This window comes from Lampetra planeri, chromosome 60 (assembly GCF_965212315.1).
Source record: "Lampetra planeri chromosome 60, kcLamPlan1.2.h2, whole genome shotgun sequence".
In the NCBI taxonomy this organism is placed as follows: domain Eukaryota; kingdom Metazoa; phylum Chordata; class Hyperoartia; order Petromyzontiformes; family Petromyzontidae; genus Lampetra; species Lampetra planeri.
Window position 1 is genome coordinate 3,765,180 of NC_136166.1, and position 20,219 is coordinate 3,785,398.

At 44.7% G+C, this 20,219-nt stretch overlaps 1 protein-coding gene across 1 annotated transcript in view; it reads left to right on the forward strand.

The window, feature by feature from the left end:
* The window catches only part of LOC144736258 (polycystin family receptor for egg jelly-like), a 130,655-nt gene that overhangs the window by 47,734 nt on the left and 62,702 nt on the right, over window positions 1–20,219 (forward strand). Inside the window, exons 9-15 of the mRNA XM_078618880.1 lie at window positions 1,583–2,163; window positions 4,077–4,634; window positions 5,446–5,603; window positions 5,728–5,898; window positions 7,706–7,983; window positions 12,641–12,811; window positions 14,027–14,158. Of these exons, the coding sequence (XP_078475006.1) occupies window positions 1,583–2,163; window positions 4,077–4,634; window positions 5,446–5,603; window positions 5,728–5,898; window positions 7,706–7,983; window positions 12,641–12,811; window positions 14,027–14,158 (2,049 nt within the window). The remainder of the gene's footprint in view (window positions 1–1,582; window positions 2,164–4,076; window positions 4,635–5,445; window positions 5,604–5,727; window positions 5,899–7,705; window positions 7,984–12,640; window positions 12,812–14,026; window positions 14,159–20,219) is intronic.

Genomic DNA, 20,219 nt, shown 5'->3' on the forward strand with positions numbered 1-20,219 from the left:
CGTCATCAGATGGGACCGTCACAGCTAAATTTACTGTATCAAGTGAGTAAAAATCCAAGAGACAAGCTCTTAAATACAAGTTAGGGGGGGGGGGGCTTATCTGAATGTGGTTGCCAGGGAATGGAACGGTGGGGGGGGGGGCTAAAAGGGAAACAATTGGTGCACCTCAATCTGAGGTTGCGGCCGATGTTGGCTGCCAAATCCCACTGGGACGGTGGGGGGGGGGCTAGAAGGGAACAATTAGTGCACCTCAGCCCGGGGTTACGGCCGGTGTTAGCTGACAAATCCAAAATACAAAACAGCAGTACTGTTTAACGCTGGGGATGTCAACACTCGGCAAAGTAGAATAGTACCTGTCAAATAAGACGGTACAAATATGGGTAGTTAAATCTATTTTACATGGTTAATAACATCTTTCCAATGATTACTCAGTTTGTACCCATCATCACGGTTGAAGTTATGTCTGTGTTTGTATATCTGGATGGCTTCGTGTACAAACCTTTGATGGTAGCCAGAAGGTTTGCAGAGCATCTTGGTCTCGGAAAAGACAATATCATGAGAGCCCACAGCGTTGTAGCAATGATCGGCAACGGCGGAAGACTCAATTTTGCCGTGTTTCAGATCTGACTTGTGCTCGCGGACACGATCAGAGACATGACGTTTCGTTTCCCCAATGTAACAATCACCACAGATGCAACTCAGTTTATAGACTCCAGGATATTGCAAGTCAGGAATGACATCTTTTACAGATGGGATTAGATCCCGGATTTTATGTACTGTACTGAATCGGACTTGGATCTTATGTTTGTTTAGAATTTTTGAGATCTTTTTGATATTTTTGGAAAATGCAAAGGATGCATTTTCATTGGCTGCATTACAATGTGTGGAAGTTGCCTGGCCTGTCACTCCACAGTTATGTCCTCTCTATGTTTGCAAAACGTACACGCCTTTTATTAACACCTGTCCCTGCATGGAGAAGCTCGTTTATCTTGAATATATCTTCTGTTTTGGTGATAAACGAGTATGGCACTGACTATAGATGATATGGGCTTATGTGATACAGGAGGACTTGGAGCTGAGCTAACTTGACGACCGGTATCCACTGTGTGGGGGAGACTCGTGAAGGATGATACTGTAAAGTTAGAGGTTGTCACCCTCCAACAACAACTGAAGGAAGAGAATAATTGCTCACAACAACAAACACAGGAGGTTGGCACAGTGGAGAGCACAGATGTTGCATCTGTCTGTGCCATCTCATTTAACCCATGATGCCTGGGTCAGCCCCATTAACTACTGTTGGTCAACATTTGACACTTCACATGGCCTAAAATTACACCTAGCCTTACACAAAGGCTTTTGGTGACATCACTGCCACTTCGTGGCGAATTGCAGCCATTGTTGTGTGTGTGTCAAACACTCTGGAAACTGCACAATGTTTCTGGATTTTGCAAAGCATGTAGAATGAATAAATGTAGACATTTCTGCCAGCTCACACTAATTCAATGCTTTTGAGGATAAAACGCGTGTTGCAAAGCATTACAACCCCATGCAAATGCACGATTGTTTTCCCTCTTTAAAATAGGATTTGTCTCTGCTGAACAATGACCCAGTTTTGAAAACGCGAGTGCTGTTCTGGATTAGCTTCCTGTGCCAAAGAGTCCGCCTGGATTTTATAAAGTGGAAAAACAACATATCTGTTCGTTTTGAGATCATGGGATGGTTCTACAAGGCTAACCCCACGCAACCTGACTACCATGTCACATCTGTCAACGCGAACTTATTATTTGTGGGAAACAACATTTTAAACGAGCTGGTCTGCTATCGCTGGACCTTGGGAGATGGAAGCCAGACGATCGTTGGTTCCTCGCTGTGTAGCAGTCTGTGTAAGTGCCCGTTGATACCACGCTTGAAACAAGCCACCTTCGAGTTCCCGTACACCTATTCGACATTTGGGATCATGAAGGTCACTATTGAGGAGATCACGAACTGGTCACATGACAACTACAGCCTGGAAGTGAGCGTGAATCCGTTGGGCTGTAAGGTGGTGTCGGTGGTGCTTGATGACAACTCGACTACTCCCGAGATGGCTCGAGTGCTTGGACAGAGTGAGGTGTTCACGCTGACTGCCGTCATCATCACGGAGTGTGTAATAACCAGCTTAAAGTAAGTGGCACCTACATCTGAGAAAAGCACTAATTTCAAATATTGTAAGATAAAATATCACGTTTGAAAAAGGGATCGAGCCGAGTCAACACCTGATTGAACAGTGGTGCAATTCGGTTACATGTGTAGTGGGTATAAAACTTGCAGAGACGTCTCTCTTCTGAAAGCAGCACGCTTATAACGAATCAATAACACAAAGGGGTACGTCCCCTTCCACCCGATACTTAGGGAGATATTCCTCCAGCTAGCCTGCCTAACACTGGCTATGCTCTAGCCTCTTCACTTGTTAAGCTTTTGGCCCGACCCTAGCCAGGGGTCGGGTTCTGCCCTTTGGGCTCTTCGCTTCGGGCCTTCAAGGTGGCAGCTCCAGGGTGGCTCTTGAATCTTCAGGTGAACGACGATTGCCGGACCCGTTCAGGGGACCGCCTTTTATACTGTATTCTGACTCACTCCACCCCTGGCCACTCCTCCCTTCTGAAACCGTCTGTAAGGGCCTGAAGAGTGACGTTATGCCCCAGCCCTCTTCCTGGGGGTCTGGGAGTTTGTACCTGTAGTCCCGAGCTGACTTAGCCCAACGGTCTAACTCATTACTGTGATTTGGATTTCTTGTAGTAGGACTACAAGTCACGGTCGGACGAGAGAAGCTATAAAGGGGCTAGAGTACTTGGTGTACTTAGGAAGTAATGTCCTTAATGCAGGCAGCTGTGTGATCAAGACCAAGAGACTCATTGCTTTAGCAGGGCAGGTACTTTATGAGCTAGGTAAACCAATTTAGAAGATAAGTTAGTTTAGTCTGAGTGTAAAGAAATGTTGAGTCCAGAGTGTGGTCTGTTACTTTGTAGACCACAGAGCGAATGCTAACAAAGCAGCTCGAATATAATTTGCTGGAATTTTGAGGCCAGGTGTCTGTGACGGATGCTAGGAATTGCATGGCAAGACAGGAGAAGCAGTCCAAAAGCCTGAAAGAGAACGTACGTGAATGTTCAGATGAGAAAAAAACGGTTGCACTGGGTGGGACGGGCGTGGGAGTTGTCTACACGAGTCTGGTGACCAAGGGGAGGCGATAAGAGCAGATGGTGGGAAACTTTCAGGGCGCAGATCTTGGGAGTCACCGAATGTTTCATGTTCAGCAGCTGGTGGAGGGTAGAGAGTGTTGGCAGCAAGGTGTGGCATCAGCGGATTTGGCCATGGTGACGTGTCCACAAACGGCCTCTTTATGAATAATGGATTCAGTCTCTAAATGTCTACAAGAGCCAAGTTAAATGAAACGGCAAGGCCTGGAAATATGTCAACGTGGCTAATTCAAAAGAAAAATACATAATTGGGTCAATGTCTGTTGTGCATTTATTGCATTGTGGAAGGATCCAGCTGCAACATCGATAAACACTTTCGGAAACACTGTGCAGAGGGACACGTGATTATGTCATAGTTTTCAACAACTGATTGGCCTCGGAAAGTTTAATTTAATTTTAATATTGTTTGTACCAGGCACACAGGAAGCGGCCATATGCAGGCCACGATAAGACCATGGGGCATGGATGATAGCCCTGCTCAGGAGGGAGCGCCACAGTTTGCAGGGTTCAGAATGCTATGGCGGTCTTTATGCCTCCAGATTTTCGGAAACCCTTAGGCCTATTCACTTTTTTCTAGGGTAACTTTATGCTAAAGTTTTGTTCATATTGTATCATCTTCACGGGAGTTATAATACTTTCCACAGCAGAAATACGGATGGACACAGCTAAGGCATGTTCTAAACCTGAGATGGAATGCAGTAAAAGGAAACGCAAAGTGTTACCCTGTTGAAGTTGTATTTACCTTAGCTTGTTTTTCAGATTCAACATCTTTAAGAGGTTGATTATTTTTCTGGTTTGCATTGATTACAAAATCAAATTAGCATTCTGCTTTTGTTTTAGGAACATTTTTTTTTGGAACATCAAGAACGCTGTGACCAATCAGTCGTACAGCTCCCCAGTAAACATCGGTGGATACTACCAATTTGCACCGGGCTACTTTAAGCCAGGCCTCTACTCCATCTCAGTAACTGGGACTTTGGACCTAGAATTCATCGTCAACCAGACGGCCACCATCTATGTCCGCTCCATCCCAACTCCACTCAAATTGACCATCGTGGGCGGCACGACACGCACGCTCGGCTACCAGAGCAATGCCGTGTTTGACGCGGCCACCGAGAGCTCCGACCCAGACGACCCCTCGGCTGGAAGCGCGGGGATCTCCTTCAACTGGACTTGCCAGGTGACCGCAGCTGCTCCTGCTGTTGCTGCCGCTTGTGATGGAGGTGTTGCGGGCAGCGCAGCAACTGCTGCCGGTGGGGTTTTCACCGTGGCCCGGCAGCTGCTGACGGTGGGCAGCAACGTCACGGTGACAGCGACGGCAAAGAAGGGAGACCGCACAGCGAATTACACGCAGATCGGCACCGTGGCCAGCGGCACTGTATTACTCATTACCATCAGGTTTGTTATTGATGCACTCCTACTTCTTTTCCATTCGCACATCTGAGTTGAGTCAGTGCGGGGCCCTCATAGTAATGGCGGTTACCATCAGGTTTCTTAACGATGCACTTGTACTCCTTTTTAAATCCTTTATATTAAGTTCACTTGCTTGTTTGCTTGCACGCTTACGACCGTGCAAAACTTTCAGTCGTTTTTTAACCCACTTCCCGTGATCCAATCGAGCTGACATTTTGCACACAGACTCGTTGTGCGTGACAATTTATTTTCGTGAAACAAAATTTTCCACTTTTTAGGAAAAACATTTTTTCATATTTAATTTAAAATACCAATGTGATAAAAATGAAACTCTTTCTCAAGAAAAACAGAAATGAATAATAAAATAAAACCGATGCCACGTATATAAAGGATTTATAGTGAAAAACTTTGTTTTTACGGGTTAATTTTTTCCATTCGCACATCCAAGCTGAGTCAATGTGGAGCCCTCGTCGTAATGGGAGTGTCCCCGAGCCAAGCCAAATCCAATCTGTGAAAATCTGACCTCACAAGACATCTGGATTTTACTTAGGGCCAAGCAGAGCCAGGAGCAGGGTTAAATCAATTTCATCTGAGGTGGCAACTCAACTCGTTGTGTGTGACTTCAGCTCCCTGCCATACAACAGAAGAAGAAGCTGCAAGTTGTGGAAATCAGACCATGTTTATGATTGTTACAATTCAGTAGAATTACCAATAGCCAAAATAAAGAATGTTATTGAAGCGTCAGGGGGGGAATCGTTCCAACCTACCTTCTTATCTCTGTGTGTGTGTTTGATAGGTGTATCAGCAACTGCGATGAGTTTCTCAGCAGCCAGGACGATTGGGCACTAAAGGTCGAGTGTCTCGACTGTGCCAGTCTGGATGGCGTGTCTCTCGCTTGGTCCATGTTTAAAGATGGAGTGTTGGTGCCATCATTCAGTAGCCTCACCAAGTCCGGTAGCAAGCGGGACACCACATTTACTTCTCCGGCATCCACAGTTTGGCTGATAACTCACTTATAATATATGCCCAGTGCTCTTCTTAACTTTCCTGCTCTATATGTCCCACTGTTGTTCTGCAGGCATCACATCGGATGGGCTGGTGGTGATGAATGGGGTTCTGCAGCCCGGTTCGGCCTACATTGTGGTGGTTAAAGCCTCAGATCCAAATAATTCCCCGAGTGAGGCACGTTTGACAGGCAGAGCCAAATTACCTCCGTATAATGGCACGTGTGCATCTAATAACAACACGGGTGAGATGTTACAACGCTTTGTGGCTACCATATCGACAACCCGGTGAAATACCAATTCATCTTAGAGAAGACAGTTCTGCAGATAGACTTATGGAATTGTACGTGATAGAAAGGTGCCAGTGAAACTGAAAGGGAATCTGGTATGTATTGTTTCTAAGCACAGAGCCTATATGTTCAGTATGGCATGTGGCCAACGACAAACAGCACGATTGAATGTATCATAGATCAAAGTTAACGCGATCCTTGAATCAAGGAGAACTTGGGAAAAGAGACGACAATAACAGGGATTTCCAAAGGTTACCAGTGTGAAGGGAGGAGCAGGAATAGCAATGCTGTGACCTGAAGTGTGGTGGTTGAACACAAGGTGGAAAAGACAAAACATTAAAGTCAGGTAAACTGAGTCCTCTACATGGGTGGACTAATCAATGAGCGAAGTTCATAGGAACAGTAACCATGGTAGTAATGATAGAAGAGCGATAAGGAGATGAGCGAGTGACTGGAGTGAATCAGTAAGTGTTTGGATCATCAATGAAGCCGACCGCATTACGTTGAATTATGTCGAGTGCAGTCAGGGTGACAAGCATATTCCAACTTCAGCTGCACATGTAGAGCAGTGATACAAGATACAGTCAGTCATATTATATGGTGCACAGACGTGGCCACTACAGAAGAAATACGAGTGTTTTGAAAAGACAAATATGACAATCCTCAGGTGGGTTTTGTAAATATTGCTAAGGAAAAGGAGGAGTAATGCATAGGTTAGCCTAAGTGGGATTTATTTACATTCTTGAGAAGATATTATACCATCGGTGCAGAGCAGAGGGAGCCTGAGGGTGAGAGGATGCGGTGGAAGCAAAAGGCGACATTGGATGTGAGTGGAAGAGAGGCACAACATAGAAGCTCATGGAGAGAGAAAATCCGAGAAGTGAAAATTATTTGACATACACTTGCTTGTTTATGTTGGTCGAGTATTCGCGATTTCTCCAGCAAATAGTTTTTTTGCATTATTATATATTTGCTTTATTGCTGTACTTGATTTTATTTTTTTGCATTTTGGTGGCCCCGGTCACTCTTGCAAATGAGACTCATCCTGGTCTCGTGGCTTCTGACTTGGTTACACGAAATGAATTTGACTTGACCTGAGGTAATAATGGCATCTTCTGACTTAGAAGAAGATGGACGGTACCACCACGGAGGGGACAGAGGTGGAAATATACTTGTGAGGGTAAAGGGGGGATAGCAAACATCCCTGTCGCGGGGATGTAATCTTGTGGTCGTGATGCGTTCAATGAAGCCACCATCCCCCCGGCTACAGCTCGCCTCCACACAAAATGCGGACAATGTTCCTGTCCGCCCCCCCGCCTCATGCTGGAGAGTTAGACATCTCCCTGACCGGTAATATGGTAGTGCTACCTTTGATATTATTTGCTCAAGTCGAACTCTTCCCAAATGTCATCAGAACTAGGTAGCTAAGCCGACAGGGTTGACACCATTCATCGCCTTCCCTTCCTAAGCTTTTAATTCTGGTTTTGTGTCACATATTTTGGGTAACCCATTAATCCAAGTGGTCGGTTTCCTTTTTGGCCCCTCGTGGCAACACAATGTTAACTGCAATGTTATATATCATCTTTGATCCAATGACCTCTTGTAACAGACAGATGGATGGACGGATAGACGGTAATAGCTTTTGCATTTATATTTTCACCCTTCGTTAGAAAGCGTTAAAATAGAGATGTACAAAATATATTGAATGCTTTGCTTTATACATATATAGTATATAGGAATAATTAACATTCTCTTGCGGCAGGCATTTCTGGCGTGACGTGGTTCCAGTTTGAGTGCAATTACTGGCTGGACGATGAAGGGAGGGGGATTAGGAACGAGTCTGTGGACAAAGGAATTGTCTTCACGTACATCTACTCAGCTCTCGTGGGAGACCTCATTTACACGCTAAAGACCACCAAGCTGGCGGTCCCACCACCATTCCTCTTGCCAGCCGGGGACCCCACCAACGGAGACCTTCTGAAGATGACCGTGTCCATCTGCAACGACTGGGAGTGCACGCCGTTCTCCTTCGATTTGCACGTAAGGATGAGAACTCTCGACGCCACTCAATTTTACAAACTTTTGGTCTCGCTTTAAAGCTATCAAACTTCATGGTTTTGTCAGGGACAGTCCCAGGTTCAGAGAGGCTATTCATATGTCCTGACAACACATCAGCGAAAATCGGGTTTTGGTTCCCAATGACCCATTTTCTCCGCTCATGCTCAACTCTTGATATTGAATAGTGGGCGGGGCTGCCTGAACAGTGGGCGGGGTTGCCTGAGCAGTGGGCAGTGCCAATGCGAAGTAGGCGGGGCCGATGTCAGCGAGGAGGTCAATCTCTGTTTGGACGGTGCTCGTGATTGAGTGAGTGGACGGGACTATAAAAGTGTCCTCGTTGAATCTTCCAGAAACTTGCTATTTGTATATATTACATCCAAATTGTACTGTATTGTGGCAATCCATGGACAATTTTTATTGTATCGTTTTGTACTTTGCCGTACCACACAAATATTACTTTGAAACATGGAAGCAGCATAAGCCTGCCATAAGTATTTTAATAATTGTGACTTTGAAACAGGTGTAATGAGCGACTTCCAAGACACGTCGTGTAGAGAGGGATTCTTATTTATTCTCACACAGGGCACAACACAGGCCGATACATATCTACATCTCCGCTCACTGGGTACAACACTGGGTAATATATATATATACGTGTCTACTTTAGCTACGCACAGCCGACCTCTCTACATAGTCCCATCGCCTACATCCAACCACACAGCTGACTGACTAGTGTGATGATGACGGCGATGGGAGCCGTGAAGAGGATCTTCCATGCGGCCGGACGACGGAGAGAGATGACGGCGAACAGCGACACAGCCAGGACCCGGGACCCCGCAACAACCCTGAACCTGCGGTTCCTTCCCCCTTATATACCTATCGTCGTGGCCAGGCCCCGCCTCTGGCCACGCCCCCTTCCAGAACCTTCGAGCAGGTTCCCGGAGCTTCCCAGCTGCTAGCCCCACCTTTTACCTTTAACCCAGATATGCCCCCCTGCAAATTAGTTGTAACATAACCTTGCCCATACTCGTGATTACCCTTCCAGGCCGACAGGTGGCACCCTGTCATTGCATATGCAGATAACATAAGGCTTCCATAAGTCTTTAATGATTGCGACTTTAAAATCTCCAACACTCAGTTTCAAGTTGAGTTTGTCTAACCAGGTGAGAACTCAAGAGACCAGGATGAGTTTCATTTGCAGGAGTGACCTGGAGCATTGGTCTGCCGGTTGGAGGTGATTATTGTTATGTATAGTCCCAATTGAGTTATTTTATTATGCACTTACTGTGAGATACGCAATCAATATGTAATGCGAGCGTAAATGGGCAGGTCGGATGTGACGATCCGAGAGGGAGGAGTCAGGGTCACGTGGGAGAGGGAGGAGTCAGGGTCACGTGGGCGAGGGGTTATAGGAAGGAGACCGGAAGACATCTGGGGGAGTCGAGGGAGTGAAGAGGGGAGACCACGTTGGGTGGCCACCGTGCCTCAGCCTGGTGGCTGAGGGGCTCATCGGACGGCGCCAGCCAGCGGGGTGAGGAGAAAGCAGAGTGCGCGGGGCGCACAGGGCGTGCGAGGTTGCACGGAGCAGCAGAGTAGCTGCAGAGCTAGCGGAGGCTAGCACAGGGCGTGTGAGGTTGCACGGAGCAGCCAAGTAGCTGCAGAACTGGCAGAGGCTAACAGAGGGTGCGAGGTTGCACAGGCAGCAGAGTAGCTGCAGGGCTAGTGGAGCAGCAGAGTAGCTGCATAGAGGAGCAGCAGTGGGGCTGCGTAGGGAGCAGCAGGGTAGCTGCAGAGTGCGCGGGGCGCAAGGAGAGACGACGCTGGGCCGAGAAGGAGGCCAGCGGGGTAAGCGGAAGAGGAACACAAATGAAGGACCGACGGAGATCAACATCGTGTGACGGAGTCCTTTATTACAAATAATTAAATAGGCTATTAAAATAATGAAGTCACATTCGCATCATGCTATAAATTACTCTGAACATCATTCTGTGCGGCACTAAATTGGTACATTGCTATTAATGTACGACTCTCAATATAGATGTCGTTATAACGTAAATATTTGAGTTTAAATTAGCAACGATAATCACGATATATTATTCAAAATGGACAAAAAGATTATCGTTGATATTACATCATTCCATATGTGATGGTATAACAAATATGATTGTTAATCGTTCAGAGCTTAAACCATTGAGCGTTGGAAAGCGTACAACGTTCTTGAAATACACAACCTCCAGCGCTACCCACCTGGAGCTACGCGTCGCGTAGCATGACTTCTTGAGACGCCTGCCTCCCTCGGACATCTTCATCTGATTTTGTGTCTCTTTCATTCCGTGTTTGTCTCTTTAATTCCGTTTGTGTCTATTTCATTCCGTGTGCATTTCTATTTCATTCCGTCTGTGTATCCATTGAATTACATGTGTCTGTATTTCATTCCGTGTTTGTCTCTCTCACTTACTCTGTTTTGTCTCCCGTGTTTTCTTCCATCTCTGTTTGTATCTTGATTTTACTTCACTCCTTGTTGGTGTACGTTATTGTGTTTTTTTTATCGGAGAGCATCAACATACCTGGAGAGTGAGCATAGTGGCAGCACACGGGACTAATTATTTTATTTTGGTATTACTATTGATCGAATAACGATTAACTGGGTGGGGGGTTCTTTAAACTACTGATAATTTACGTGTAATTTGGCCAGGGGCGGTTTCTTCATTAGGGCGATTGGGCGACGCACCACCAAAGTGTGAAAGGGACTTTTTCAATCACATTAACAATCTCATTCAATCACAGAGTTACGCTCGGCGTTACTGTGCCTCTGGATATAGTCCAATCAGCGTCATGTCACGTTCTGTGGAGTACCGCCTCTTTTTGGGCGATTTCACTCTGGCTGAGAATCGCCCAGAGTGTTCCCATAGACTTACATTCAAAGATGTTTTTTTTCTAACGGCAGGCGCTGCAATGCAGTCTCTATGGCTTCCGGGAGGGCTCGCACTAACGTGCTTACGTCATCATACGTAAGCACGTTTCAGTCAACAATATTATTTGTCGCCACCTAGTGGAATCTTTAATTTACTGGTTAAAAACCCTTGTCAAACTCCATTTGAGCTTGAATTTTGGTAAAATGTTAATTAACGTAATAACACACACATAAATCATTGCTGTCGGACGGAAGCCTTGTATGTCCAAAACTGTTACTTTTCAGGAAACGAAAGAAAACCTGTTTTTTCCCCAAAATAATTTCCAAGCTCTTTTAATGCTTTTCATTGGTTAAATATTTGTAAAACACATTGATAGATGTAAAGGGTGACCAATAGCATTAATTTTTGAAAAAATATGGAGATATAAAATATGGATTCTGCCTGATACATTGTTGCTGTCGGGATGGAAACCTTGTATCTCAATATTTTTATTATAATAAATAATTTATTTTATAACTAAAATAAATGTATTTATTTTGTCAGGTCTGCGACACAATCTTGGTCCACACCAAAGAAAGGTTCTCCTTTACCGACCACCTTTTAAGTGCCACGCTGCTACAAGGAAAAATGTTTCAACCACATGGCCATACATTCCCTGTTGAGGCTCTGAACATCACTGTCAGGGCATACCCTATGTTAAATAAGGCGAAGCTGAAGACTGAACTGTCTGTCATTTATGAGAGTCCAGAATTCAAGGGCTGCTGTGGTGCACGAGCGCTGTACCAGGTTTTGCTGAAGTACAACCTCCAGGATACTTTTTCAGAGACTGTTGCTCTGTTGAACATCCTCATAACCACTCCCATGACAACTGCTGAAGCTGAGAGGTGTTTCTCAACCTTAAAGAGAATCAAGACATTCCTGAGAAATGTAATGGGACAGGAACGTCTGAATGCAATGGCTATGCTTTCCATGGAGAGGGAACTAGTCAGGAACATGCCTGCTTTCAATGAGAGAGTAATTGATCACTTTGCTACTTTGAAAGAGAGAAGAGCAAAATTTCAGTATAAGTAAGCAGTGTATTAAGCGAGTAATGTGATGTAAGCAGTGTAATAATAGTGAGTATAGAAACAAACAAGGAGATGTATTGTAAGAGTCACTTTATTTTTCATTAATATTAAAGTAGTGAAGTTGCCTTTCCATGCTTAAGCTGTTAATTTATCCATTGCATGGGTGGACCTTATCCTTATCAATCATCCAAACATTTGCCCCCCCTGAGAGATGTTGCAGGAGCCGCCACTGAATTTGGCGCCACGAACTCACCAACGCTGGCACGATGTTTTGTGTCGGGTTCATGCAGCAGGGCTTTGACGTACAGTAGTTGGCTCACTTGCGCAGATGCAGTTGTTACACATCTCAAATATCACAACAGATGCTGAGTCCTGAGTTAGATCCCAAGCAGTCGCTGTTAATCATAACCAGGCATTCAAGTGGATAGATTCTGTTCATCTCATCATGGTCATTAGCCCCAAAATTAATTACAAATTGTGGTCTTGGTTCACTTAGCCCAATCCAGTGCTCAAGAGTGAGGACATTTATATATTTGATGAGTGGCCAAGGAGCTCTGTTGGCTAAAATGTGCGACTATATTTACAATATATCATTCGTCTTGTTAAACGTTGCATTTGCAATACAGATAATTAATTTGTGTTTCTTATGTTTTCTAGGTGCGGAAACCTGCAGCTAGTGAATTGCAGAATTCATTGAGCAGCTTTATATCCCCAAATGGAATGATGTCATACTTGATACAATCTTCTGATACGAACCAAGCCGTTTTGATGATCCAGGTATATTCCAGCCTCCTCAGCGGCATTACCGATCGCAACACCACTGCTGCGGTGAGTTCCCCCGACGCGACGCTTCGCAAATCCGTTTTGCTGTCACTTAATTTCCGAATCCCAAGTCAGACAAATAGTTGGCGGAAAAATACTGGGTTCGGTGACATTACTAATTTTATAATTACTGACATCATGGGACGCGTCACACTGAGAATGGCTTGGTGGGGGTTTCCAACTTTCGAAAGGGAAGGCTGTAAGGGCGGCCACCAATTTTAAAGGGACGCATGTGACCGACCACCAAAACATTAGCTGATTACGATTAGTCAATTAATAAGCCGATTATCGCCGATCTTGTTTTATATAAAAAGAATGGTGAGAGCTGTGAGATAATTAAAAATGGCAGTATATTTACAAATGCAGCACGGCAGCCGGTCCTACGATGATGTGCAAGGTGGGCGCCCATCCACGGACTATCCAGGCTCAAAACCGCTTAGCTTCTGGGATCTGATGAGATGTCGGAGTCCTTCCCGGATGATGTGGCCATAGGTAAACAAACTCCCGTACTTTGTATCAAGGCCGAAATTATAATATACATTGGGACACATCCCCCCCAATATTAAAATATGCTCAAAATGCCCCCCCCCCCCCAATATATTGCTATAAAATAATTTCTGTTCATATGATTGTGGTTATGGTTGTACTTTATTAACCCTTAATTTCTGCCATTACATACAATGAAACAAGAAAAGGTAAAAAAGAAAAAACAGAAATGTAATACACTATTAGACATTGTAAACAATAAATAAAAAGTCCATCCTATGTGTTAGTGAATTTTTGTATATTTTAGGCAGGAAATGGCAGGAAATTAGTTTTCAAATTTAGATTTATTTTTTCTGGGGGGGGGGGACCCCCAGACCCCCTGGGAGATTTGGTCCCCCCCCAATGTTGACTCCATGGCTATGGCCTTGCTTTGTATTCAAATTGCAATTTCTCGCTTGTGTAAGAAGTAGTTGCCGTGACAATTAAGATTTTGCAAGAATATACAACATTTAATGTTGATCACTATTGGCGATAGCGTATGGTGGGGTAAAGTGTGGCCATTTTCACCTCTTCCAAGACATTTGGCCAGCTCTGGAAGAGTAGGTCAAATACCCTCCAGAGGGGCTCTATAGAGAACAATCGATTGCATGACTGCTCCTCAATGTAACGATGTTTAAAGTGGTTGCGTGTGTTTCCAGTAGTTTACCGTAATGCCGCTCCCTGTTTCCTCCTCAGGTCACGTCATCGTTACTGATGGGCCTGACTAATAGCAGCACGCAGCTGTACAAACCGGGTGACGTTCAGCAGTACATTGAAACCCTGGATACGCTGGTGTCAGATCACTCAATAATAACAGAAGACCTGCAGGTGAGCAGTGCCTGCAGGCTGCCTAAGCCTGTCAAGAAAGTGATGTTGCAGTGTTTCAATGATTTGCAACGATGTCTTGCATCCATCATAGCCAGTCTGGGGGCTCACCGGTATAGTGAGAGCGTTGCAGTCAGTAAGTCACGAGTTAAAATCGTGGTTGGGGTTCACTCAGCCCATCATCCGTCCAGTTTCGATCAAGTGAGTAAACACTTTTCGGGGAAGTCAACAGTGGTTTGCCCTGTTAATAAACCAGCTCTGCCATAGGAATGTGGAATTTCCACCCAACGCTCAGGGCTGTAAACTAGAGATGAGCACTGCCTTAATGCTCATTTGAGCAGGAAGTCGCCTTTAATGTTGAGATTATACAAAAAGTATATAAATGTATTTTTTTAAATCATGTCACAAGATTAAGAAATGTCGAATTCTTGTAAATAGCAGTACATCGCCTCATGTTGTATGCATGTTTAACTTATTTTGCACCGTACGTAGCCAGCCGTGTGGGGAAGGTCAACAAACAATGTTAGAGAACTGCCCACAGAAAAGGATATAATGGAAGAACTGCTGAGCATAATTGGATTACGATCTCGCAAGGAAATAAATCGTGAAAATAGCTATATATCTAAATCAGCCCAATCCTCCCATAAATCATGTGATTTTTGTGTGGCCACCCCCACTATGAATCCCTCCTCTCTCCCTGCCACCGGCTCCTTCGAAAACATATTCTGCTCCTCCGTGCAGCTCACTTATGCTGGTTTCTTCCTTCTCCCTCTTCGCTCTACCCCTCTCACCATCTCCCTTTCATCCCTGACATCTTGGCCTCGTCATTCCTTCTTCCCCTTCTGCCCTTTCAGCCCGGCGTTCCTCTATTCCTGCTGCAAAATGTGAGCGGTGTCCTCTTTGTCTTGGGGGCTTCTGTCCCGGCGTCGCTTCCCATTCATCTTGCCCTCCTGTATGCCGCGCAATTGCACAACTGACTGTACTTCCTTCACCATGGTGAGCCCCGGGACACATCCCCCCCCCCCCCCCCAATATTCAAATTTCTCAAAATGTCCCGCCCAATATATTGCTATAAAAATAATTGCTATGCTATGTAAATAAAAACAACTATTTGCTCAACCTTGGCCACAATATCTGTACATGTGTAATAACAGCCATAGAGGGTTCACGTGGGGATTGGCTTGCCGGTCCTGCTTTGTAGCCAATAAGGGTTGAGATAGGGAGCATGGCCTCGGCGTGATCACGGCATGTCATCAGGGGTGATTGGCCTGGCCATTCGGGGCCCCAGCTAATGGGGAGCCGGATCAGAGGCGTGGTCCCGGGATTGACAGGGAACCATCGAGAACGGTCAAGGCTGTCCATGGAGTATTGGCTGGGGGGTACCACGTGACGAAGAGATTAAGAGAGAGAGAATGATCGAGAGCAGACTTGGGAACGACAAGAGCAGGGTCACGCGCGGACGGGGGCTCTGGGTGCCACGTGCGCGGTGGGGACTTGGTGTGAAGTCTGCCCTCTCTCCGTTGTCTGCCAGCAACGGAGGGTGTGTGAGTAAAGTGTATTTGTGGAAGTGGAAATAAAAAGGACTGATTCCGAAGCAGTCTCAAGAAGGATTATTACACATGTCTTCATATAAATTAATGTATAGATTTCTGTTCATATGATTGTGGTTATGGTAGTACTTTATTAATCCCTAACCTCTGCCATTACATACAATGAAACAAGAAATGGTAAAAAAGTAAAAACAGAGCAATGTAATACAATACACTATTAGACATTGTAAAACATAAATAAAAAGTCCATCCCATGTGTTCGTGAATTTTTTTATATTTTAGGCAGGAAATTAGTTATCAAAATTAGATATTTTCTGGGTTGGGACCCCCAGACACCCTGGAAGATTTAGTCCCCCCCAATGTTGACTCCATGGCTACGGCCTTGGTAAAGCTAATGTCTCACCTTCTATCTTCCCGAAAGATACCTCAAGACGCACACCGATGTGTAGAATGGCAGGCTTGGTCCACAGGTGGTGTGCACTCGCGGCCACACTGCTCGCTATTCGTTCGCAGTGTTGTCTGTGCATCATGCTCGATCCACAGCTAGAGTGTGTCACGGCTCTCGAGTCAGCACGGTGCAAGTCAGCTGTTAGCTGCCGCACCACACGCTTGCAGGTTGTTTGCACGCCAGGTTCGATCTGCAGCTGGAGCATGCTGTGGCCATGCGAGCCCAGCACTCTGCCTGTCAACAGCTTTGGGAGTGGATTGGTTTGCGAGCACCCTTGGTCGCTCACCCTTAAAGATCCCCCGCTGTGCACCAGCCTGCACGTGTCCACACATTCCCGGCCTCTCCACAACTTTCATGCAATGTCAGTCACTGGGCTCAACCAACGGAACCTTTTCCAGCCTATAGCTTGGACAATCTTTCGTGAACACTCGATATGCTGTATAACTCAAGTCTCCGCTTAACTTCTCACACCTCTTATCTTATCAAAGTATAATAGGAATATTCCTTTAAACACGCGCCTGAGCTTATCACAACTCTTAGCTTAGCAAAGTACAATTTATTGAAGTCCTTGACTCTGTGACTCAAAATATGAAGAAAATATAAAACACTTGGCTACTCTTAGCGACTCAGAGCATTTGCCTCTGCAACGCTCCAACGTATTACGAGGGCCAAACCCCGAGGTTTGCCCCTGCAAGACTAACGATAATGATTTTTTTGTATACTGTTATATAGACATTTCTAGCTTATTTAATTAATTCCCAAACAAATCAAACGCCCAAAGGTCCTCCCACTTTCACGCCCTTCGAGCATTCATCCGTTCAGTCTTAGTTGACCTTTTGTTGTGGCTCCGCAGACATCCTGGCACCTGATGTCATCAACGCCATCCTCCCTTATTTCGGAGGTCATCCCCAGACTTGTGTGGACACAGACCCACTTATTTGCCCCTTGGTGGGGTGTGTGAGTAGTACATGTGTTGAAGTATGAAACGGCCTTGGTTACCCCCCCTCAGCCTTAAAATGAACACCTGCTGCAGCATGCAATGACAGGCACTGGGGAGACAAAGGCGGTCGGGCACGGCTTTGGATGTACCACTTGAATGCATTGTGTTTGTCTTGTAGAATTGACAAAGTAGAATATTAAAAAATATATATATATTGTTGTCCTGAATGAGCCTTAGGTTCAAGGCTTCAACACGAGCTTCCATAATTCTATTATCACGGATAAGAGTGATTGCAAAAAGCCGGAACCTGACTAGACTAAACTTAAACTAAACAATAATAAACTGGAACCTGTCTAAACTAAACCTGAACTAGACAATAATAAACCAGAACCTGTTTTGACTAAATTTGAACGATACAATAATACACTCGGACCTGTAAAACTAAGCTTGGACCTCCCTAGACCAAGCTTGACCTTGACGAGACTCATACTATGGTACAACACAAAATCCATAATTAAAATTACCATAAAAAATGTATTAGTGAAGTTAAACGTTTTAGATCCATATTTACTCCTGGAAGCAAATCGTGTCTTGAAAGTGGTGCTAAATGAGTGTGATCATTTGTTTGTGGTTGCTATGTATTATTCCACTGATAGTTTAGTGTTTACACAGAAAAACAAAGTTATCATGTGGCACCCCTCGAGGTGTGTAATTTTACGTGTAAATGTTGTCCGTGACAATAACAGCATCACTGTTGGACTTAAAATACATGTTAGGTAAAAAAAAATGTATTTTTAAGAAACCATGTAAATAACCAATTCCATGGGTTTTCATGGTTGTTCTGTATACCCAGCAAACATGCTGACGTTGGACCGATATTCAAGACTTCAACACGAGCTTCCATAATTATATTATCAAATTGGCCCAGCGTCAGCATATTTGCTAGGAAGCACTCCAATCTGTTCTCGCGTCATTTAACTGAATATACTCAGAAGCTCCCAGCACGTGAAGTGAAACGTTGTACATTGTGCACAATATGTGCCACAACCAGAAAACACGTCAGTGGGCCAATGAAATAACTACTGGAGGGACACAGCTTAAACACACATACACAGGACACTTAGTGCATGTAGATCAGAATTTATCTGATTATATGAAGAGGGAAAGAAGAAAAGAATCACTATGGGAACCTCATTTGCCAGTAAAAATATGATAATTGGTTCTTTACCCTTCTATCTGGCAACAAAACTGACACCTTTTTACAAGGAGTCATGTTTGCATAGACCGCAATACCTGCAGTCATAATACAAACAAAAGAACATAACTCTGATAATGTGCACTGTCCTTGAAGTTGATTGGTCCACACCCGAGACAGCTTTCCTTAGAGCCTAGTCTCATATGGGTTGGACCAGATGACGCCAAAAGGAGCACAACTCAAAGACAATGCACCATCAGAGTATGAGAGCTCGGGGTAAGCATCTACACTATGGGAACCTCATTTGCCAGTAAAAATATGATAATTGGTTCTTTACCCTTCTATCTGGCAACAAAACTGACACCTTTTTACAAGGAGTCATGTTTGCATAGACCGCAATACCTGCAGTCATAATACAAACAAAAGAACATAACTCTGATAATGTGCACTGTCCTTGAAGTTGATTGGTCCACACCCGAGACAGCTTTCCTTAGAGCCTAGTCTCATATGGGTTGGACCAGATGACGCCAAAAGGCGCACAACTCAAAGACAATGCACCATCAGAGTATGAGAGCTCGGGGCAAGCATCTACACTATGGGAACCTCATTTGCCAGTAAAAATATGATAATTGGTTCTTTACCCTTCTATCTGGCAACAAAACTGACACCTTTTTACAAGGAGTCATGTTTGCATAGACCGCAATACCTGCAGTCATAATACAAACAAAAGAACATAACTCTGATAATGTGCACTGTCCTTGAAGTTGATTGGTCCACACCCGAGACAGCTTTCCTTAGAGCCTAGTCTCATATGGGTTGGACCAGATGACGCCAAAAGGCGCACAACTCAAAGACAATGCACCATCAGAGTATGAGAGCTCGGGGCAAGCATCTACACTATGGGAACCTCATTTGCCAGTAAAAATATGATAATTGGTTCTTTACCCTTCTATCTGGCAACAAAACTGACACCTTTTTACAAGGAGTCATGTTTGCATAGACCGCAATACCTGCAGTCATAATACAAACAAAAGAACATAACTCTGATAATGTGCACTGTCCTTGAAGTTGATTGGTCCACACCCGAGACAGCTTTCCTTAGAGCCTAGTCTCATATGGGTTGGACCAGATGACGCCAAAAGGCGCACAACTCAAAGACAATGCACCATCAGAGTATGAGAGCTCGGGGCAAGCATCTACACTATGGGAACCTCATTTGCCAGTAAAAATATGATAATTGGTTCTTTACCCTTCTATCTGGCAACAAAACTGACACCTTTTTACAAGGAGTCATGTTTGCATAGACCGCAATACCTGCAGTCATAATACAAACAAAAGAACATAACTCTGATAATGTGCACTGTCCTTGAAGTTGATTGGTCCACACCCGAGACAGCTTTCCTTAGAGCCTAGTCTCATATGGGTTGGACCAGATGACGCCAAAAGGCGCACAACTCAAAGACAATGCACCATCAGAGTATGAGAGCTCGGGGCAAGCATCTACACTATGGGAACCTCATTTGCCAGTAAAAATATGATAATTGGTTCTTTACCCTTCTATCTGGCAACAAAACTGACACCTTTTTACAAGGAGTCATGTTTGCATAGACCGCAATACCTGCAGTCATAATACAAACAAAAGAACATAACTCTGATAATGTGCACTGTCCTTGAAGTTGATTGGTCCACACCCGAGACAGCTTTCCTTAGAGCCTAGTCTCATATGGGTTGGACCAGATGACGCCAAAAGGCGCACAACTCAAAGACAATGCACCATCAGAGTATGAGAGCTCGGGGCAAGCATCTACACTATGGGAACCTCATTTGCCAGTAAAAATATGATAATTGGTTCTTTACCCTTCTATCTGGCAACAAAACTGACACCTTTTTACAAGGAGTCATGTTTGCATAGACCGCAATACCTGCAGTCA